The sequence below is a fragment of the Adiantum capillus-veneris genome, chromosome 13 (genome assembly GCF_014529385.1).
Source record: "Adiantum capillus-veneris isolate H3 chromosome 13, ASM1452938v2, whole genome shotgun sequence".
NCBI lineage: Eukaryota > Viridiplantae > Streptophyta > Polypodiopsida > Polypodiales > Pteridaceae > Adiantum > Adiantum capillus-veneris.
In genome coordinates this window covers 84,495,899-84,519,171 of record NC_140943.1, presented here as the reverse complement: position 1 = coordinate 84,519,171, position 23,273 = coordinate 84,495,899, and the positions used below count along the sequence as shown (strand labels likewise).

Here is a 23,273-nt window from a genome sequence, read left to right as displayed (position 1 = left end):
CAGGTTTTTTGGCATCTGGTGAACCAACAATATCCTTAAAAAGTCATCCACAACCAACATTAACAACTCATTTAACTCATTAACACTAATGTGACATTCACTTCAAACATTTATTAAAACAATTTTGACTAGAGATTGAGACTTGCAAATGGGTTCTAACCACTTGTTGTATTGACTACAAAGATGGACACATACAAAAATATATACAATCTTCAATAGAAAGGATTATTTACAAAAAAATATGAGTCAGGATCTAGTCTCTCCGCTAATGCAACCATTATGCTAGCTACATATCCTTGGCCATTATGGTGATTTTCTTTGCATGGATAATGCAAAGATTTTATTCTTCAAAAAGGCCCAACTAGGTATGCCTCTACAGCTTCTTGGATGGCTTGGGGTGCCACGACTACATTCTAAACTCTAAACAATAGATTTGTAGAAATTCTTTGATTGTACAAGCAAACACAAATTCAAAAATAAGGAGCTATGTACTCTTTTGGAAGTGCTTGATCTATACAAATTCCTTAGTATAGTGACTTGCTCATTGAGCATGCCTTAGATGAGGTGCTGCAACACATTGCCCCCTCCTTGGCACTGCTTTCTTTCGTTTCTTGTATAAGGTCCTCTTACACTTGTGGCTGGGTATGGTGGCCATCCACTCCTTCCCTACATTGGGGGGCTTCTACATTATGATGCTACCATTTTTTATTAAAATTCGATCAAAATTTTCCCCTTCATTAGTAAGAGCATCAAATTAGAATTGTTGTCAAGCCATCTATATGGTCGTTTTGGTATCACAAAGGGTATGAGCGTCATTATCATTCTTAGGGGAGGTAGAGCTTAAACTCATAAAATGTAGAGCACAAGAGGCCACCCCTCATTGAGCAAAATGAAACGTTTTGCAATTGTACACTTTTGAAACACCACAACTTAACAATGAAACACCAAGAGGACTACAAGAATGAGACTTCAAACACTTAGTATGTTTCAATACTTTGAAAATGTGAATGTGTTGTGTGAAGATAATGTAATCCCTAATAATTATATCTACATATAAATACAAAACCTAATAGCTATCAAAGCGCTACTTGGGTGATGATAGCTCATCGCACATCAGCTTGGCCATGAACGCTTCTTGCAAATAAACAAGTGATAACAAACAACAATTAGCAAGCAACACTGATAAAGAAATGGGCATTAAAATAGAATAATTTATAAGATCAAATAACTCACTAATCCACCCCATGATACCAACTTATAGAAGAGCAGATGGAGGCCTCTATTTCTTGGTGCCTTACACTCATTCAAGCTTTGATCTTTGTCTCCCATTAATGGATTACTGTTATGTAAGTATTAAAAATTAGAACGAATAGTTACAAAATTCACAAATTTTAAAAGTTATGGAGAGGTGCTTACAAAATCCTCCTTAAATGTTGACCAATCATCACTCTCAAGGTGATTCAAAGAACTCACTTCCACTTGCACCCTCATGGCATCCTCTACTGGCTCTATCTATCAAGGGAGTCACATACCTCTTTGATGGTCCTCCAATCCTCTTTTTTGAGCCAATTTGTCTTGACCATTCACTCTTATTCAGGGTATTGAGCATCCAAATGCTTGTGATTTAATTGCTCTTGCATCAACCCCATCATCATCTTGGTGGAGAAGCAATCAAAAGGGGTAAGGAAAAACGAACTCGGAGTGAAGGATAGCAATAACTTGCTTCTTCTTTGACTTGTCTTGATTCTTTCAATGCTCCATAATCATATTCAAAAAGATATATTGTAAAAGCTAATGCATGATGCAAGGGAGTCACATGCCTCATCTTTGATGGTCCACCAATCATCTTTGTCAAGCCAATTTGGCTTGCCTAATCCCTCTTATTGGGCTTGATGAGAATTTGAATGCATGTGCTTTAAGTGCTATCACATCCTCTCAAACATCATCTTGGTGGAAAAGCAATCAAAGGTGGATAGGTATAGGACACTCATAGTGTAAAGTATAGCATTAATTTCCTTCTTCTTTCACTTGACTTGATTCTTTTGGTGTTCCATAATGCTATGCCAAAAGATGTGTTGTACAAGCTCATGCATGCAAGAAACAATTTGTTTTCCATTCTCGTCCATGAATATGGCACCATTGTGCTTATTTATACCTGAATACCCCTCTAGCACATCTTTGTTATAATGGCTAGTGGTCTATTCAAGGGTCTCTGTAGGGATCTCTCGAGGTGTCTTTTGCATAGTGGGCTCCACAAGAATAGCGATCTCAAACGGAGTGTATGAAATGAGGAGATGGCAAAGATGCAAAAATAGGTGTGTTATTGGCAAGTGAAGGCACCTGTTTAGGCCCTATACCCTTATGCAACGGAGATATGGCGTTAGTTATGCGTTTGCCGCATCGAGTGTCAAAGTAGTGATGGCTCACATTGACTTGGATTGGATACTAATGACTAAGAGCCGTATGAGTATGTGTTCTATGGCAAAGATGGAATCCAATCTAGACTCTAGGTATGCTCAATGCTTCGGGGAGAGATTTTTAAGTCAAGAACTGAGCTCCACTCTTGAGTGAGGTGTCCCCATGCGTGTGTATGTGTGTAAAGAAAAAAAAGTGCAAGAGAGGACTAAACAACTTGTATGATAATCGTGCATGAATAACAACTTAACTTTGAGTATATGTTGCAATCAACTCAAGGGGAGAACCCTTAAAATCTAACTTTATATTCAAGGGAAATTTAAAAAAATGAAACAACCAGATTTTCACTATAACAAGGAGAGAGCTTGAGATCTTGCAACAAGAACACACACACACAATCAAGAGAGCACACAATGGAGATAGGGTCTAAAAGCTACTTCTTCTTATTCTTCATTATACAAAATTTTGACAAGGTCTATAGAAGACATAAGTGGACAATACAACATAATCATAAACCATGTACCATGGTCAATGTGAAATCGCAAGTGAATGAGTTGGCAAGTTAAGTGGCCATCAGTTTCAATAGGTAGACCAAGTGAGTGAAGTTCAGATGAAGTACCACTGACAATAATCCTCATGTCCTCTACCTCATGATATGGATAACTATTGGCAAGAAGTCATCAAGGTGTACCATTTTTTTAGCTTGATATCTCAACCTCCCCCTCAAGGTCAACTCCATCTCTTGTACTCCAAGCTTGGCTTCAAACTGCTTGAGCTTCTCTACTCCCAAGGCCTTCTTGAAGATGCAACCTACTCATCCGTCCTCATGTGTTAATGTCTATCTCAACAACCAAGACCTTGCCTCTGATGACGTGGTAGTGCACTTTAATGTGCTTTGTCCTTGCATTGAATATTGGATTCCATGCCAATTTTATGCTGCTAAGGTTGTCTCTGTATATGAAATTGACCTTTGAACCTATATTTTCAACTCTTTGAGTAGCATCTATATATATGCTACCACTCCATCACCCCTATAGTCAGCCTTTGTACCTGACAAAGCAATTGTGGGTTTCTTCTTGCTACTCCATATGATAGGAACACTCCCAAGTGAAAACGTGATGATAGATCACCCACCAAATAGTCTAGGAGCCCAATCTATCCTTTTGTAACCATAAAGATGCACCTTTGTGAAAGCATAATTAAAGAAGTACTACTTACATACCACAATTTGCACCATACCACATCCAAACTGGCTTCCTAGGAAGCTACATAAACTAGTTCTCAAGCCCAAAACTATAACTTAAAATCTTGTCATGAGCATGTCAAGTAGACTAGGCTACCCAAAATCTTCTTGTACATGGTTGCATTTCCAAGCACATTACCCACATCAACTTACACCTTCAAATTCTAATCTAAGGGTATACTTCTTTTTGCAACACCCATATGCCCTCCTTCTTTTGTATAATTTCACTGCCCAAGAAGTAGTGCATCTCTCCCAAATCCTTCACGTCACTCATGATTTCTTTGCGACACCCATATGCCCTCCTTTTTTGTATTTCAGTGCCCAAGAAGTAGTGCATCTCTCCCAAATCCTTCACGTCACTCATGATTTTTTATGCCCAATTTCAACCTCATGATCCCTCCTTCTTTTGTATAATTTCAGTGCCCAAGAAGTAGTGCATCTCTCCCAAATCCTTCATGACACTCATGATTTCTTTGCGACACCCATATGCCCTCCTTTTTTGTATTTCAGTGCCCAAGAAGTAGTGCATCTCTCCCAAATCCTTCATGTCATTCATGATTTTTTATGCTCAATTTCAACCTCGTGATTGCCACTAACAATCAAATCATCCACATCAATGCATATGATTGCAAAAAGTAGTGCATCTCTTCCAAATCCTTCATGTCAAACTCATGATTTTTAATGCTCAATTTCATGCTCATGGTTGCCACTAACAATCAAATCATAGACACTAATGCATATGATCAAAATATCTACCTCATTCTCCCTCATATAGAAAGAGTGATTCACATCATCCATACAAAAGCCAATAGTTACCAGGTATTCAATATTCCTCCCGTGCTAAACTCTAGGTGCTTGCTTCAACGTGTAAAGTGATTTCTTCACTTTACATATACATGATACCTCATATCACCTTCATCTCCCTACGATTTGTCCATGTACACCTAGAGTTAAGATATTCCACCGCAAAACCAAACCTTTTGCTACATTCTCTGCAATAACGATACATATAGCATCTATCTTGGCCATGGAATTGAATGTCCCCTTATGATGGATCTCGTAAGTATGAGAATATCCCTTTGCTACCAATCTAGCCTTGTACCTACTCGCTGAGCCATTTGCATTATGTTTCACCTTGTAAACCCATTTACATCCAATCACATTGTTTCCATTGACTATGGAACCAAATCCATGTCTCATTAGCATCAAGGGCATCCACCACCTCATCCATATCCATAGCTTGATCCCAGATGCATCCCCAATAGCATCCTCAAAGTAAGTAGGCTCTTCATTTTCACAATTTTTATCATGTATGCACAATGGCAAGCGACGTAACTATTTTAAGTCAATTTTTGCACATGACTCCTTACTCTACCAGATCTATAATTTGAGATTTGTGTTCACCTTCCATATGATTTCACTCTTGATCATGTCTTTGCTCATGTGCATACAGACCCTTTTTGCGGGGTGGCCGCCCTTTCACCCTTATGGTAGGGATTCTAGGCACATATAGGGTTTGCACAATACATTTTTCCCCTTTTATTACTTGTTCCTAGATTTGAGGATCTTTTGTATTGAGTATTTTTTGAGGTGTTTCCATGCCTATACTTGGCACACTATATCAATGCAGTGAAGGTTCACTCACTGATCATCTTGTATCATTTTCCTCTAGAGTTATTGAGTTACTTCCTTCACCTCTCTCTCTCTCTCTCTCTCTCTCTCTCTCTCTCTCTCTCTCTCTCTCTCTCTCAAAATCGTCATCAATCATGACACCAATAGATGCAAGAATTTCACATATGTCCTTAATATTCAAAACATATCCATGTAAAATCCTTTGATGTTCTTGCCGCTTAAATGTAAATCACAACAATGGATTCTTTGATGCACACAACATAACATGCAAGACCATCTCACCATTGCCACGTGTACAATGGAGAAGGACATGGTTGCACAATTGTTGTTTGGGGTGCCATAACAAAGTGATGGGGAAGCATGTCTATGAGAAGCCAACTTTTTTTGGATTCATGGTTAAGAAGGCCCAAGTCAATTGGGATACAATGAGACATGTAAATGGTGGTGAGAAAATAGTGTTCTTGTCGAATGGGTGCAATTGTGACTCTTTGATTGGAAGAAAATTATGTTGGGCCACATATAAAAATATTTAAGAGTGATCCCCTCAAGAAACCCACAAGAGAATTTGTAAGAAATGGTGCTTGGCTCCATCAAAGGAAGCTGCAACATTAGAGGCTCACCTATTTAACAATAGTGGCAAAAGGGTAATTAGATGGACAAGAACATTCCTACAATGGTCTCACACTTTAGTTGGTGGGAGGTGAGCATCACACTATGGGTACTGTAATGGCACGTGTGGAAGCAACAATGGCATAAACACCCCAAGGACAAATCTAAAAGAGTGTAAGCATGGAAGCTGGCTCATAGAAGCCACATATATGGGAAATCCCATTTTTCAAAGCACAAGGAAATGTCTTATGGACAAGGAAGTCACCTTGCCAAAGGTCCTTGTTAGAGAGGTTGAAGCATTGACAAATCGGCCCAAGGGACAAGAATTGTGAAGAAGTGGAACCCTTTGTTGTAAGGCACTCACACCACTCCCCACTGATAAGTAAATGTATATGAACGCAAAAGGTATCATGGAAAAGTGACGGACATGGAAGAAAGATCCACGTAGCATCTCTGAGTAAAATGCAATTGCAAGCAAGAATAGAGGCCAAGAAAGGTTCCATTTTTAAGGATGAGCATAGTAGTCACACCCTTCAAACTCATGTACTAGTGTTTCAAAGAGAATCAGTGGTGATTGAACGAAAAAGTAACAACGCAATATGATTAATCTGATGCACAAATGTCAACAACAAGGCCACGTGTAGCGTACATTGAATATCAATCGTAGATGTGTACAATTTATAGCTAGTTCAAGCTAAGGGGTTTAGCATCATCATTTGAAGGATGTCCAAATCTAGCAGATTCAAATAGAGAGAAGAAAAGATATCGCTATGCCAATGAATACTGCAAGCACAAGTATCATCAAAATCCTCATGCCAACATCAAGGAAGAGTGATAGATCAATGATATGCATTGGAGTGTAAACAAAGTTTCGAACAACCATCTTAGTTAAGGTAGCCAAAAAGATTGGCCTTGCAATATCCTTGAGAGGGAGAGTTCCATAAGGGAGGTGTCGGGGTAGAGCACAAGCATGAAATTTCTAAAATCAAGATGCATGGGGATGATGGTCAAATTGGAACAAATGAGGTGTGAAAATGAATCCAATAGTTGATGCCTAGATTTCATCGGCAAAGAAGAGGTTGTGCCTTGAGTGCAAGAATATATGTGTTTATTAACCAACTGGTGCTGGCTGAAGCAGATCTACACAATGCATTGGATCATAATTGCACGTACCCCAAGTTACAAATGTAGCTCAACATGTGAAGATTGTGGTGTATACTATTCCATGAAGCATCGTTAATAATAAAACGAATGCATTTATAGGTGCATAGCACGTGTGTGTGTGGGGGGGGGGGGGGGAGCACCGAGTATGCAGGACTATTCTATGCTAGTTTCTACAATGCGGGTTGATGACTAAATTTTGGTGATAGATCCATTGTACATTTTATGCATGCACTGTGATTTGATCGAATATGTAGGCCAATATGATAGATCACGGGACACAAACCTTGCCCAACTTAAAAATTCATTAAAGCATATCACAACCCAAACAAGTATATCATGGATAACAACATCAATGGTGCTTAGGAGCATTTATCACCAAAGCGGAAACAAAGAATAGATAAAGAAACGAACACCAAGCCAATGTAGAAGTCGAAGCACAAGCGTGGGATACCAAAGTGAAAGAGTGGAAGAAGGAGAAGACATTAATGCAAGAAGCGGTTGATATTCTCAAAGGGGGAAGCGGCATCCTTATGCGATCGGCTATTGAGTGAGGCTTATTAAAATTTCAGGGTTGCCAATGGGATTTCATTTCATACGATGTGTATGAGGCAAAACATTGCAAGAGGTTCAGGGGAAGTAGAGACGAGCGCTTGAAATTATGGCATGAGACCATGAGGCTCGATTCATGTGTGTGATGTTAACATTTTTTCCCTAAATTTAGTTAAGGTGCGTGTAAAAGTAATCGCTGCACAAAAATCGTTGATTTTGGCTCCATTTTGATTGATCGTTGTTCCAAATTCTCACTAATCTTGAATTTGCATTCTCTAAATGGAGACTAACTGGCACTACTTTTGTCTTTAATTTTAGAGGTTCGTAAGAGAGATTAGAAATCGAGGCTGATAAAGTATCATATCCCTAGAGCAAAGAGGCACGATGGAAGAAGCGAAGACGCGTGAGCAAAAATGCAATGCGCAGGCTGCAACAGCGAAAAAAACCCATGCACTGGCCGGGAATCGAACCCGGGTCTGTACCGTGGCAGGGTACTATTCTACCACTAGACCACCAGTGCGCTTGTGATTGAAAGGCTTCTATTTTATTAACCCATATAGTATCTTCACCTCCACCTCCCTTCCACATAGCATTCGTCTCCTCCTCATACCAGACAACAAACAATGACACCAACATTTTCATTCTTGTGACAGATAAGAGGGAGAATAAATTAATATGCAAGAGTTGTCCAAATACATCTCTGTATGCAAGTTCCAAACCACAACTATTCCTGCCGCCTTATGACCTCCCAAAATATGCAGTAATGGAAGAAGAGGTTTTCCTCGTGCATGAAATTGGCTTCTGCTTGCCAGCACATTTGGGTTTTTTGGCACTGCTCAAAAGTGCAGAAGCATCTTCACGGTGCTTCTTATTTGAAGCCATGATTGCCATCACAGGATCTTCAGTTGTCTGGCAGCAGCTTAACCTTTCGTCATTCCTCAGGTTGCTCCTTTCCGTACCGCAAGCATGCTTCGAGACAACACCGGTACCCTCCTCACTTTTCGACACTAGGCTCAAAAAATAGGTTTCCAGCACGCTTTTAGGGGCTGTAAGCTGCTGCACTGCCTTCCAGTCAAACGCCATGTCTGCTAGCTTTGCATTCAGACCTTTGGCATTGACGATCGGCTGGTCTTCCCAATCGGTACCCCACATGAAGTATATCGGTCCCTACCACGACAAAAAGAAGAAGGGCTAATTCGGCAGAGTCGAGTCCAAGCAACGCGCGCACACACACAACAGATCTAAAACCGTAAGCACACTGAAACAAACCAAATCAATCTTCATCAAAGTTCCAATCCTTACAATACCTTCAACTCCTTTGGTAACTCTGCCAACAGACGAGTTGCCCAACATAACAGCTCGGTTTCGGATAGAAGCCGTTGACAGCCCTGAATTTTTAAAACAGGCTGCAATAATCCACACAGAAAATTCTCTCAAAGCTAATCCATGCAGACAAAAAACCCACCTCTCGCCGATGCACCCGCACATACATGAAATCCAACGCAATCCATCATACATAATCTGAGCCCTGGGTTGTCTCAAAACCAATATGCTAGATTGAACAAGCAGAAGGGAATTATAACTTATAACAAGCAGAAAGACCAACAAACACAGATGGTACCACTTCCCAAAACAGAGCAAATGAGGAATCCGATATGGAAGGCAACTTGAGGCAATGCCCGAGAAGGACAGAACTAATGGCAAACGCGCATTAGTATCCTCCACTCGTCGACAACATGGACACTGTGCATCTGGAATCTTGCGTTTGGCAAGCTACTATTGGAGGCACTGCAACAAATAGGAAGATGAATTTTCCATATGCGTGTTGGACATTCGTGCCACCGACCATCAACTTTTATTGCATATCTTTGGTTAAGGATATGATTGTGGCTTAGCATGTGAGTTCAAGAAAAGGAGAAATCACAAAGATCCAATCAACAAATCTTTCTTGATCATTCAAATGATGTTTCTACATTTGCCATACTGTAGGGTGACTACAATGTTGTCGATTTAAATACATAATGGCTCTAGGCTATAATAGAGACAAGCACACTTCTTTCAGTAGTAATTCTACTACAATTTTTTGTCACTTACCTGAAGGTTATAAAAATCATCCTTGGAAATAGGATTTGGTTGGCATCATAGAACAGCAAACTAGACCTTTACATTTCTTTCTAGGATAGGTGCTGCATATGCTCTGTTACATTATAGGAGGGTTGGTTTGAAAGTACGGAGGCGCAGATTAGTAGGCAAGAACATTTGACCCATTTTAGTGCACATTCCGATCCAAAAGAAGCGTAAGACCTATTGGTTAATGGATTAACTTTCTGACACAAGTGCTTCTTTAGATTCAAATTTTGAAGCAACAACTTGGTACAAATTTCCAAAACATTATCAATGATAGCCTTGCAACAAGGTGAAGCTTCACGAAGGCATTCTAAATTGAGTGCAAAGGAAGTCAAATAAGGCCCTTTATTAAGGGACACATTCACTAATAACCAATTGCAAACAAATAATTGTATGCCTTTCTCCCTTCTCCTGTGAGGCATGTTATACCATGCCAAAAAGCCCAATGGAAAGACAAAACCCGATATATCTTTAGATGTAAAATTTGTGTTGACTAGAAATGTTCCCTCAAAATTGCTGCATTTTTGTTATGTGCTCGCAGACTACTACATAGCCCTATGTGGCAGCTCTGATGATTACTGTGAAATGAAGAATGCCTTTAGATGGTTGTGGCAATCGACTGTGATCGAGCAGTATGTTACATCTTCTATTCTTTTCTGCTCATCACCTTTCTCCTCTTTTTTCTTCTACCTAGCTCTTGTTCACAGGATTCAAGGAAGAGGAGCATTTGTATTGATTTCCTTGCCCATCCTTCACCAAAACAACTCCATGCTCCATTGCTTGGCATCTGTCGACAAAAAAAAAGCCATATTACATTGCAGTGCAAGCTGTCCCATCTAAATGTAATAAACCAACAGTAATGGTTCGACGAAATGATTAGATAAAGAGTTGGTTTATCAAGAAACATCTTTCTTATGTTTCAGGAGTATTCACGATTTTACATCAATTATTCACATTTCGAGCAGCAAATTATTTCACCAGCTGGCTTTCCATTTATGTTACATTGGGATCATTCGTACGTCTGTTATACACCAAATACATGATACCAAGGTAACACAGCTTCCGGGGCCTATCGGATCGGAAACTCTGTTTCCAAAATCACCGATTTCTCCCTTTCAGCCATTTCTTAATGAACAACAAGGTTACATCCAAAACATAGCTATAAGAAGCTGTTTCTAATCCATTCCATGGCAAAGAGCAAGCCGTTTCCGTCTTTGATGGTCTTGCCAGTCTCATTCCTGTTTCCGTTCCATGTAAATAATGAAGGCTGGACAAAGAGCTGCTTTATCAGAGAACAAGTTTTTGGTGTTTCATGAGTACTGAGATTTTTTGTTGATAAGGGAGAAGCATGGAACATCACTTCTCCATTGGTAAATTTTCATTAGATACCTCACCTGCTCTTGCATCTATGCTGCTGGGGCTTCGCCTTTCAAAAAAATCCTCATCACTATACTAGATTGGATTCCTGTTGGGCCTGGGCATGGGTTTAGTCCCACATGTGCAAGAATTGGATCTCTTTGTTCTGGTCCCTGGATAACTTGAGCCTACTGTGCTACCTTTAGATGGTTGTTGCATTGAACTACAATCGATTAGTCATCTGCTGTGACACATCAACAGTAATATTTAGACAAAGAGCTGGTTATCAAAAGACATTTTTGCACCCCACTTGTATTGAACCTTTTGCTGCATAAAGAAAAGAGACATGTAACAAAATGATCCTTGAATCCCATACTCACATTTCCAGCAGCAAATCTTCATCCTACTTCTTTTGAGACTGGAAAATCAAAACCGTCGGGGGGTACAGCCTCCACACACCTGCCCCTGCCGCCTCGGTTGGCATTTTCAACAATGTCCTTATTACTACAACAGGCACTCTTGGAGGCTTGATTCCTTTTGGAAGGTGCCCTCAAGTGCAAACCCAAATTTCTTGATCTGGATGAGACCGCAGTAAGAAAAAGCGTACCTTTAGACAGCGGTGGCAATGAACTACGACTGAGTAACATTTCACAAACCTAGTAGTCATTTTTCTACAATAAGCCAACTGCAATGGTTAGCGCAAAAGCTACTTTCTCAGAGAGCACTTTTTGCATCATCCTTCATCGGTATTAAGCTTTTGGATGCTGTTGAGAGCTGGTCGCAGATTCAACCCCCCATGTGCAAAACCTGCATCTCTTGGAAGTTAGATAAGGACTTCGTAAGCCTGCTGCAAAATAAGAAAGCCTTCGGAGATTGTGGGACATTTCACGCATCATTTTTCTGTGTAACATCAGCACATGGTCAATTGGCAAACTCTCTCTGATCTTCTGAAACCAGAAATGCGAGACCTGGAACTTAAATGAGTATGACAAGCCAGCATGTGCACAACCACAAGCTAGAGCAAGACAGGTTTTCACTGAGGAAGCGACCATAATATTAACGACTACAAAATAGTGTCTCACCATCACCAGCAGCTGCAAATGCAAAGCTAACGAATACCGACAGCAAATTAAAGTGATTCACATTACATTTCAATCACAACAGCCAGTCAACTTGCTTCCAGGATGCAACAAGGATAAAATTTCCTGATGACACAGACAAAATCTTTCACATTAAAGGAGTTCAATTACAAAAATGAGACAACGTGCTTCCAGTATGCAATCAAGAAACAAGAAAACTGAGATACTACCCAAATGAATGTAGACTTATTTGATCTATACTGCTGTTGTTGTAAATCTTTATCTATCAAGTCAGGACCACAAGCAACAACTTCAACAAGTGCTGCTTTTTCTGAGCTGGGTTGTCTCGCTGCCTCTTACTATCACATATAGCTACTACTTCCAGCAAGCTGTCCTGCTGTGCCTGAGTCTCCAACTGCAAGAAATCAGAAAGGGGTGGTGGTTGTAATTTCATCCATTCTATTTCGCGTGCTATTTTGTGTTGTATCAAGGAAAGTGTGTTATGCTCACTACTGTGGGTGCTCCTCAGTGCCATGTGCAAGAAACCTCACTCCAACAGAATGAAAACTATATAGAGGAATGGAACAAAGCAAACCCAAATGACGCAACAGTAGACTCCAAATTTGATGGAACTCGACTAACTCACGGAACCACTACAGAGTCCAGACTCTGGCTGGCAGCACACTCAGCTCCAAGCCCACGATTCATAGGTACAATGGAGTTGTCAAGGCTCCAATTGTGCAGGAAGAGTGCAGATGTGCAAGTGCTAGACTTAGCACGATATTCTAGACTCATTGACTCATAAGACATCTAGGATGCATACAACGACTAAAACCAACTGAGCATATATACGACCATAAAGGCCAGCCAATGGCTAACACAAATATCTCACAGTCCTGCTGCGCCTATCGCCGAACTAAGGTGTGGTGGTAAATTGGCCACAGTGTCCTCTAGACCACCACTTCCTGTGTCAACCACGTGCCACTGCCCATGCTAGAGTCCACCGAACCCAAGAACAATTGTAACTGCCTGTCCCATGCAAGTGACAATGTAGCTTGCTACAAGTTGCCCCCCGCCACAAGAACACTCACCGTCCCGAAGAGTGGTGGTATAGCTATCTAGTGACTCTGCAACAACCTTGGTGATATGTACACTCGAGAATGATGTAGTAGTGTTGAGCTCGTTGAACTGTTGATGCTCTGATCGTGGCAGGGCGAATAGAACGGCGGGTACGGGGATGGGAGCCACGCATATGGTGGAGGATAGTGGCCAAACCCTAGATGAGGGTACATCGGATACGGCACGCTGACCCCGTGAGCAGCAGGTGAAGGAGAGGCAATGTGAGGGGCAAGTGGAGCGGGTGGCGGATAGCCTAGAAAACTGCCATAAAACAAAGCATAATGGGACGAGGGTGGCTGGGAGAACGAGGCTATTAATGATCCCCCAAACTAAGATGAGCCGAAGCGAAATGTGGAAACTCTGTGGTTGCGGGCTTCTTTGTAGCTGGGAAACCAAGTGAGTATCTATCAATGCCTATTCTGGAACTGCCACAGCAGTAACACTAAAAGTACTCGTAGTGACAGTGCCAGTAGTGGGTAAGGAATCTGACTGCGAAACCGCTTTGGGATCCGCATGTGTGCGCAGGAGGGACACACTTGATCGACTACTCAGGGAAGCTCATGAACATATGCAAGATCATTGGCCTCTTTAAGCTGCACATGTAAAATTTTGACCACACTTTTGAGATCTTGCACCTTTCTGTTTTGAATTCTCATGCGATCCTAGGTCTATGCAATGAATATGTTCCTGTCCATTGATCTCTGAATGTGGCTACGAACCTCCTTTTGTAAGCCGTGAATACCCTGTAATGTGAGCGCTTCTGCAATATACCTAGATGAATCCAGGATAAGCCCAGATTCACCCTTAAAGGAAAGAGCAAGGTATAGACCCATGGTAGTCACCCACAAGACAATATAACCATCACTCTGAATGGCTTTTCCATCTACCTCCATAAGTTTACCTGTGTCGGCCAAAAAGTTGACATATTGGTCGTTTTGACCACCCAGTAATTGATCGGAGCCACATAGCGATTGAACTTCTCTGCCTTCGCGTAGGAGCACTGCCAACCCAGAAAGCCACCGTCTTCCTCCAGCACCGTCTTCCTCCAGTTGATCAGTGCTCCTGGTGCACAATAAAACACCTCAGGAGCCTGCTCACACCTCTGCAAATTGGCCTCATGGCCCTCCATGTACATGGCTGAGTCGTCACCAAACTCAGTGTCAAGTAGCTCTTCTCCCCTAATAGGGAGCTCTAAACCACGCAAGCCAAGCTCCTGTGAAGTCAAAAATCTGCTCATCACCTCATCATAGAAGAGAAAGAGGAAGGGAGCAACAAGGCAACCCTGTCTAACCGAGCGCGTGAGTATGAAGCGTGCCCCTCTTCCCCCTACCAAGAGCACCTGACTGTGCGCACATCTGTAGAGGACTGACACACCTTTGATCCAAGCATATAAGAACCCCATCCTATGTAGAGTGCTCTCCAAGAAATCCCAGTCAACACTAATGTAAGCCTTCTCAAAATCGAGAAAGAGTATCACCAGATCCTCTCCTCGGAGATGCACGAGGGTAGACGCCCCCCAAACGATGAAAATGTTGTCAAGGATACTACACTTCTTGACAAAACCTATCTGGGTCCCATGTATAACGCTCTCAAGTAACGGTTGAATCCTCAAACTCAGAGCCTTGGCTAAGATTTTGTAGGCTGAGTTGAAATGGCAATGGGTCGCCACTGCCGAATCTCATCCAAGGAGCCTCCCTTCTTGGGAATAAGGTATATCAAGCCCCCACTCATGCTATCATGCATCTCTCCATGCGCTACAAAGATCCGAACAAAGCATGTCCCAGTACTCCCAAAAGAAGCTGGGACTCGGGAGTCAAACCATCCTCCCCTAGACAGCTACCTCAGGGGAGTGCCCTGAGGTCCTCATGGAGCTCCTCTGGCTGGAGAGGCAGCTCTAGTCTCTGACGCATCTCCTCAGTAACTAGGCAAGGCATATGTGCCCGAACCTGCTCTCTACATGCATCCTGATGCTTTAACTGTGGCTCAGCTGACAGCAAATAACGGTAAAAGTCAGTACCAATTGCACGCATATCCTCAGACTCTGACGCAACTGACCGATCGGGTCTCCTCAACTGGCTGACACTGGTGTGCGCATGGTGGGGCCCCATAGTCTCAATGAACTCCCTAGTAACTCTGTCGCCCACCTCCTAGTAACTCTGTCGCACCACTTGGGTCCATTGAGATACCTGCCGATGAAAGGGAAACGCCGCTCCTCAATGGTGGTCAGCTCTTGTTGAGCCTATTGCATGTGCTCCTCCAATTGCATCTGTTGTAAGGAATCAATGCCCCATTGGAGACGCTTCTCCTCCTCCCTGGCTGCAGCCAAGCGAGCTGCGGACTCTTGGAGGAAGAAGCGACTAAGCTCAGCAAGTCGAGAGGCCACTCTACCAATAGGGGTTCCCTCGGTGCCCAAACTCTCTGTCCAAAGTGCCACCACCCCCTCTCTGAGCTTTGGATCCAACAAGATCCTCTCAGGGATGTGCAGCATCGTGCTCCCACTCCTTTGTCTGTAAGTCACGGTAAGAATAACGGACGCATGATCTGAAAATGTAGTCCCTGCCAGAAGGTGAACAGATCCTCCCATGTCACAGATGTGATCACTGGCATAGAAGCAATCTATCCAAGATAGATTCACTTCTCCTACTCTGCTGTCAGACCGAGAGAAAGACAAGTTGTTTGGGGACCGCAGAAAGCATGCATGATGCCAAACATTTGAAATCCTCAAGGTCATACATAAACGCTCCCATGCCACAGATGTGATCATTGGCATAGAAGCAATCTATCCGAGATAGATTCACTCCTCCTACTCTACGGTCAGAGCGAGAGAAAGACAAGTTGTTTGGGGACCGCAGAAAGCATGCATGATGCCAAACATTTGAAATCCTCAAGGTCATACATAAACACTCCCATGCTGCCAACTCTGCCCCATGCATTGTAGCATGGCTACCTCCAATCCTATCTGAGGGGTCCTCCAACATGTTGAAGTCTCCCCCGACACACCACTGCTCTCCATGCAGCAAGGACTCTACAATATGTGACCAAAACTCAGCTCGTGCACTTGCCACATTGGGCGCATAAATGTTCAGGAAGCCCACGAGGCAACCATGAACCTCCATAGTAATCCACTAGGCCTTGCCTGGCACAATAATACCTCTACCCACAATGGCCTGCTGCCATGAGTTCGCAATAGTCATTATACCCCTCCCTGAATGCCTCCAGGCTCAAAAGAAACGGACCAAAATGTCTCACAACGGCCACGCAAAATCTGACCACATCGCCGAATGCGGCTCTCACAAAGATGGTGCTCCTGAAGCATAAGAATATCAATCATACCGCCCACACAGCATCGCTGAAGCTCCTGACGTAAGCGACCCCTCTAACGCTAAAACTAGGATCCACCTACTCATGGAGTCAGTGAGATAAAACGATGTTGCAACAGCAGCCAACCTCGCTATCTTCCAGGTTGGGTTAATTGGGGAGTAATCCAAGCGACCCCGAGATAGTCGTGATTGCAGAGTCTGTCCACAACCAAGGCCCAGGAAGAGCGTGCCATCCGTCGGGCTACATCCTCTGTCCAGGAGTCCTCATGTACATATATATAGCAGGGTGTACTTTGCGTGTCAGCAAAAAAGTGTACCACAATGTGCCTACAACCTGTTGTATCCAGTGGTGTCACAAAGAACTTGGCCAACGGCCACAAAGTCTACATCAAATCTGTCACCCCCAAATCTCCCGTGTGATGAGAGAACTCAAGAGCCTGAGCCTGCAGCTAGTCCATCACTGAGTCTAGAGTCCACTCAGTCTCATCCCTGCCACACAGTGGGAAGGAGAAACCAACCGCTGTGTTCAGGACTTTTGCCCCTCTAGCTGCTAGAAACAGTCCGTGGACTCTGAAGCAAGCCGCCTCAAAGTCGGGAGAGGAATTGTTAAGGAATCTGTGAAGTCGTAAGCGAAGAAGTCCCACCGGCGACGGATGTCGAAACTAGTCAGTCCTCGAGGGACTGCTGCAAAAGGTAATGTCTGCACCAATAGGGGCGTCCACAGGAATAGTTGCTCCTCTCTCGCCAGGCGGCACGTGGCAAAAGTGTTGCCAAGAGACCTCCTAGCTGTCGATGAAGGTCCTGTCCCCTGAGCCGGCTTTGAGGCAGGAGAGGGAGTGGATGACTGAGCAAGGGGGCTAGTGGGTGGAATGGGAGGGGAGGGGACGCTAAGTGAGGGAATGAGGGGAGGTAGAGATGATGGAGGCAGGGGGGTAGGGGTGGTGGGCGGAGTGGGACGAGGGGTTGTCGGTGGCGAAACTGAGGTGGAAGGGGTATACGTGGACTCGTCTTGCTGCAAGGGGTCGAAACAGTTTCCTATGGGAACCCACTGTTGCTCGCCTAGTGTAGGTCGACCACAAGGGGCGCCGAATTGACGTGGTGGTCCCTTACGACGCCTACCACGAACCTGCTGCCAGCCCTCCTTCGCCTGTGCACCAGTCTCGGAGGAAGAATCTGCCTGAACTCCTTGTGTCTCTGCCTACTGGGCCTGGCCAGCCTTAGGAGGCTGGGTATGGGTCTGTGCCATAGGTCGGGCCTCCTCCGTGGATAGGCCTTCGCAAGATAGCCCATCTATTGACAAATGAGGCACTGATTTGGGAGGCCCGAATACTCCACATTCTCATAGAGCCAACCACCACTCACCCAAGGTAGTAAAACGAACTTCGGGAGGGTGTGGGTGTCTCGAGCCAGAACGCGTACTGTAGGTATGTCTGTTGCCTTGGCAGTGATAGAAGCTGCCGTGTGACGTGACTCCAAGACAGTCCCAATGTCGGAGCCTACCCTAGAAAGTAGCGGGAGGTACTACCAGGGAGTAGATTGAGATGGGTAGGTCTGCCTCCTCGACAACAGCATCGGTAGCCAGATCGAAGCCATGGCGCCACTGTCGAAAATGAGCTTTGACTGCTTGAATGGCCAAGGGGCTCATCGCAATGACTTGGAAGTTGGATGCCATCTCGGAAGTCTCAAACTCAATCTGGTAATAGCCGTGCCTGAGAAGCTAAACATCGATGATCTTTCCCACCTCTACTAAAAGGCTTGCCTGAAGGAGATCACGCACTTCCCCTCTGCTAGGTCGGGTGCCGATGATCTTGCAGATAACACACGCGGGCTGGGGGCTTGGGGGGGGGTGGGGCTGGGAGGGCGCGCGGGAGTGGAGGCAGGGGGCAGCGCTGGCGAGAGGACGGGGAAGCGGGCTGATGGGCAGCGGGCGAAGGGGAAGAGGGGGGGGGGGGGGGGTTGGGGCGCGCGCAGGTGAAGCAGGTCAGCAGCAGCAAGCCATCCAACAACTATTTATCTTTGGATCAAATACATTTAGTATTTCTTATGGGTTCCTCTACCTAATGTGAAATACTCAATACTCTCACACACTCACGGACTGAAAGGTAAATAATACAAAAGTGCATATCTTCTTTTTCCAAGAAAGACTAGAGCTAACAAAGCAGTTCGCAAGGGCTTGCTAAGTAACACCTGAGTGAAAAAGACACAACATAGCAGAGAAAAAGAAAGACAGAATGGCCAAAAATACATCCAGTCATGATAAAATGAACATACCAGAGCAGTGGAGGACTTACCTGTTGTGCTCCTGGATGCACAAGCTACTCAATGAGGAGCTGATGAGAGAAAGAGGCTTGTCAATAATCGAGGTAGAAGAGTCAGATGCTTGTTGCTGCACAGAAGTTGCAAGTAAATTTGGTTGAGCAAATGGAGGATCTACGGTTGAAAATAGGTATTACGGACTTGCGAGTCGCCAGTGGGAACGATCTTGACCGTCCAATCATCCAATCTAGTCAGCGAGGCTGAACACCCGGCACCCTCAATCTCCTTGTTCCCTATTCTTTATGAAGATGTGGCATAGATTGAGGGGCGAGACTCCATCTTTGATATCATGACTCAAGAGTCCAAGAAAAAAGTGCAGTTGTTGTAACTTCATGCATGAATAAACAGCTTTTGTTGAGAGTCAAGGGGCTAGTTACTCATCCATCACTAGATTCTTGTGGTTAATACAAATCATGATTAGCCTAGTCAAAGTGGGTAGGTGGTGTTTACGGCACTTTACTTGGCTTCACATGGTGCTTCACATGGGCTAGGTGCCCTAGCTTGGCACACATGCCCCAACAGCTAGAGAGGTAGATTTAAATAATTCTTTGTGGGCTTTTGATGTGCAAGGCTGCCCATTTCTGCATCTAGATTCTAAACCATAGGGGGCAGCACTTTAAGGTGTGACCAGGCTTATCATGAGCATCAACTCTCAAAATAAATTACCATATATACGTTCTGGCTGGGCCTGCATAACTCATCTAAAACTTGCATTAAACAGGGAAGGTTTATTGCAAGTCTACTATCGTTCTAGAGCCAGCTTATCTGCACAAAACGGCACCAACACCATACAAAATATATGAATATTTTTCAGTTACTAGAGTTTCTTGGTTTGATTCATAACTTGGCACTGTAAAAAGGCATGCTCAAGATTCATTACTAATGTTCTAAATGGCCCTCAGTCCTCTGATTGAACCTACATTCAAAACTTCCTTTGAGGTATATACAAGTGCATGCCTGGCTTAAGATTAGTTTGACTTTGATGCCCAAGATTGGCGTGCTAGGAGAACATACTTGATTCCGTAAACACGGAAGTGTAGCCTACAGGTGATAGTAACACAATGCTACAAAGTCAATTCATCTTCTTTGTTAAGAAGGTACCAATTCGAAGATATAGAGCCTTCTTCTTCTTCTTGGAAGAGAGAGAGAGGAACTCAGTGCTCTCTTCTTCCTCCTTTTCAGATGACGATAAATCCTTGCTTACTGAAAGCTGTGAAGATGTGTGCTGCTTCCTTTGAAGCTGTGGGTTGTGAAGTGTATTTGCATCAACCCCAAATGCCTTGTGTCCGACTTCCCAAGATTTCAAACGTTTCTCGCCCTTGCCCTTAAGGCTCCGCATTTCTGCTTCTAAAAACATGTTCCGTTGTTGTAATTTATCATATTGCTGGAACGTGCTCTGTTCAGATAGCCTTAGAGCCTTGATTTCCATGTTCGTTGCATCCAACTGTGTTGACAGCCTCTGGTTTGAGGTCCTAAGAGAGAGTAAGTGGGATTCATTGCAAGACGTCAATTCCATGAATTCATGCAACCTGAGTTTTAAAGCATCGAATTCCTCTTTCTTGATTGTCACGGTCGCTTCAGAGCCTGAATCTACAATCTCCCACGGTTCAGACAACTCACGAAATTTCCCCTGGACCTCACCATTTTCATCCCATGCTTTCTCTTGGTTGAGATTACCTTGAAACTGATTAGTTTTTGCAGTAGTTAAATTTTCTCCCCTTCCATGATCTGGTTGAGCGAGAGCCTCCTGTCTAGCTTGTTCTTTTTCATGATGGTAATAACTAGGCTCGCTTGTTGCTGCTAAAATAACTTCAGCCTCTTCTCTAATCCTGTCAAGTTGTGCTCCAATCACCTTCAGATTTAATGCAATTCTAAAGGCAGCTGGCTTGCAGGCAGCCAAAGCTACTTCTAATGAGGCAGGTAGGGCTTCCACTTCAATTGACTCATGAGATTCCGCCATGCCATTTTCGGTGATCACCATCATAATTTTTGATCCTGAAGCACACTCTGTACTGCTGTCTTTAAGGGACAAACCCAAAACGGCAAGCTCCCTTTCAGAGCAAAGCTCATTAAAAATATCTTGAAGATCAACTCGTGCTTTTGAAGCTATACACTCGGAACTTTGCAGTATTGTGTGTAAAGACATCAATTCCTTGATTATCTCCACTTCACTAAATTGAGCTTCAAAAACTGCCTCATAGATGTGCTGCCTAAGCAATTGGGATTCTAATTTTGCTGCTGTTGAAGAGCAGGCAAGATGATTCAGAGCCTCGTTTTTCTTTTGTTCTCTGGCTAGGGAATCCGCAAGCTTCTCTGAAACCTCCAAAAGCTTCGCTTCTGATTCCGCATCCCTTCTTTGCAATGTCCTTATTTGCATCTGTTGAGCTTCTATTTCTTTCTTCATAGACTCGATGTTTGCAGTCAGAGCACTAACCTCTGTGCTTGCCATCATCCACTTTTGTCGATTCTCCTGAAGCTCAGTCTGTGCTGAGGTTAACAAAGTAGCAACATCATTCTTAGCCGCTCTTGCCTTGCCGACTTCAAGCTGGGCTTCCTGAAGCTTAGCGTCTGCATCCACGACAACCTTGGCCTGTTGCTCTTCTATCTGCTTAGCCATTAAATGTTGATTTTTGAGCACCTCTAGTTCATTACTCACCTCACACAGCGTCGTCTCGATTTTTCTGGATTCAAAAAGTTCCCACCTGAGCAGCTCTGCTTGTTGTTTAGCTTGAAATAAAGCTGCCATATGTTTTTTCAGCTCTGCCTCTTTCTCTGTCAAGATCGCAACCCCTGCCTGAGCAGATTTTTGACAAGCTGCATATGCTTCTGACAAATCTGATTTCTGCTTTGCAAGCTCATCAAGAACTTGCCTACATTCCATTGTCTCCTGTCTCGATACTGCTGTAGCTTCCATGGCTTTCTCAAGCTCAACAGACAAAGACTCCATTTGTTTGGTTGCATCTTCACCTGCCAGCAAAGCATCTCTAGCCATTCTCAATGCTACTTCTTTTGCTTTGTTTGCTTCAAACATCTCGTATTTCAAGACTTTGTTTTCCTTTTGTAGGCGTGAATTTTCTTCTTCATACTGTCTTTGCATAGCTTCCAGCTCCACTTTCCAATCCTCTGCAGCTGTAAAGCTTGCAATCTCCATTCTATTTGCTCGTAGCCTGTCTTTCTTGGAAGCTTCTATAGCCTCCTTCAGTCTAAAGTTCAGGTCATCTACAAGCCTTTGGAAATACTTCAATTCACCTTTAGCCTGTGCGTTTGCCATTTCTGCAAATTCATCTGATCTCTTTGCCAGTTCATCCTGAGTAAAATGGAGTTCGACATCACTTCTTGATTGCTTCTGCGGATTAGACCATCTGATTCACTGAAGACTGCTTTGGTTTTCAATTTGAATAATAAAACACAAAGGTAAACATATACCTCAAGAACAGATGCTGTTTCAGAACTCCCCCCATCTTGCTTGAAAGTTGCGTCTCTAAACATGGTGATTACAGAGGACCCTACCCAGCCATAAATTGCAACAACTCTCTCTCTCTCTCTCTCTCTCTCTCTCTGTGTGTGTGTGTGTGTGTGTGTGTGTGTGTGTGTGTTGGGGGGGGGGGGGGGGGGGGGGGGGGGGGCGGGGGGACTCTGCGCAAGCTTCCTGTCGCCAGCAAGCTCCTCTGCTGAGCCTCCTATCGCCGGGGAGCAGCCCTTTTCAGCTTCTGCACGTGCTGCTTTCTGTTGTAGCCCTGCCTGACCTGCAGATTCGCCTTCGTCTGCCAGTTTGCATCTCACGCTGCTGCTGCAGGTTGCGTGCGCCAGCTAGGGTTTGTGTGTGTGTGTGTGTGTGTGTGTGTGTGTGTGTGTGTGTGTGTGTGTGTGTGTGTGTTGCATCAGTAAAAAGTGCTTGTCGGAGGATTTTGCGGATGCTCGGAATGCCCGGGAAGGTTAGCAATAACCACTTCAGCAGCTTATGGATCCTGTTGCACAATACGCGTTGAATGCAGTTATTCTGTCTTTCCTTGGCAAAATGCTCTCGGCAAAAGATGTAGGTCAATGGGTTGATTTCTTGTTGAAAAGACAAGCAGTCCGAGGGGTGTATTTTGGTGCCTGTGGGTTTTATGAGGTGTTACTGGCAGACATGGACGCTCGTTCGCGATTTTGGAAATGTCGCCTTTGTTACATGCAAATGACACATTTATTGCCATAGGCGCTTACTAAAGATCATCATAGTTTAATTCGACATAGGTGCCCAGTTTGGGTGGAAATAGTCGGATTTCCACGGACTTGGAAGCATTTCTTGCCTCTTTTGGCTGCTCAGTTGTCCAAAGTGATATCCCCCCCAAACTTGGATAC

At 43.8% G+C, this 23,273-nt stretch overlaps 2 protein-coding genes and 1 non-coding gene across 6 annotated transcripts in view; all 3 read right to left on the bottom strand.

Moving 5' to 3' along the window:
* Positions 1 to 8,061: 8,061 nt before the first annotated feature.
* Positions 8,062 to 8,132, bottom strand: TRNAG-GCC (transfer RNA glycine (anticodon GCC)). Its single transcript has one exon. It is a non-coding gene; the product is annotated as a tRNA-Gly (tRNA).
* Positions 8,133 to 8,254: 122 nt separating this feature from the next.
* On the bottom strand, positions 8,255 to 9,043 carry LOC147444372 (uncharacterized). The gene is made up of 2 exons (XM_086527838.1): positions 8,920 to 9,043; positions 8,255 to 8,779 (listed from the first exon to the last, which is right to left on the bottom strand). The coding sequence occupies exon 2, from the start codon at positions 8,762 to 8,764 to the stop codon at positions 8,351 to 8,353; it is 414 nt and encodes a 137-aa protein (XP_086383964.1). The 5' UTR covers positions 8,765 to 8,779; positions 8,920 to 9,043; the 3' UTR covers positions 8,255 to 8,350.
* A 1,032-nt stretch (positions 9,044 to 10,075) lies between these two features.
* The window catches only part of LOC147444371 (uncharacterized), a 28,073-nt gene continuing 14,875 nt past the window's right edge, over positions 10,076 to 23,273 (bottom strand). Inside the window, exons 2-5 of one of the 4 annotated variants that reach the window (XM_086527011.1) lie at positions 22,356 to 22,435; positions 18,905 to 22,275; positions 12,405 to 12,589; positions 10,076 to 10,526 (exon numbers count right to left, since the gene is read on the bottom strand). In XM_086527011.1, the coding sequence (XP_086383137.1) occupies positions 20,002 to 22,275; positions 22,356 to 22,418 (2,337 nt within the window). In that variant the 5' untranslated portion in view covers positions 22,419 to 22,435 and the 3' untranslated portion in view covers positions 10,076 to 10,526; positions 12,405 to 12,589; positions 18,905 to 20,001. Of the gene's footprint in view, positions 10,527 to 11,576; positions 11,672 to 11,751; positions 12,590 to 18,904; positions 22,276 to 22,355; positions 22,436 to 23,273 lie in introns of those variants that run through there. The other 3 variants (XM_086527012.1, XM_086527010.1, XR_015190040.1) reach the window with 3 other exon arrangements.

Bases quoted from the DNA above. Each gene is read 5' to 3' on its own strand.
- LOC147444372 (XM_086527838.1), bottom strand. From the start codon at position 8,764: ATGTGGGGTACCGATTGGGAAGACCAGCCGATCGTCAATGCCAAAGGT.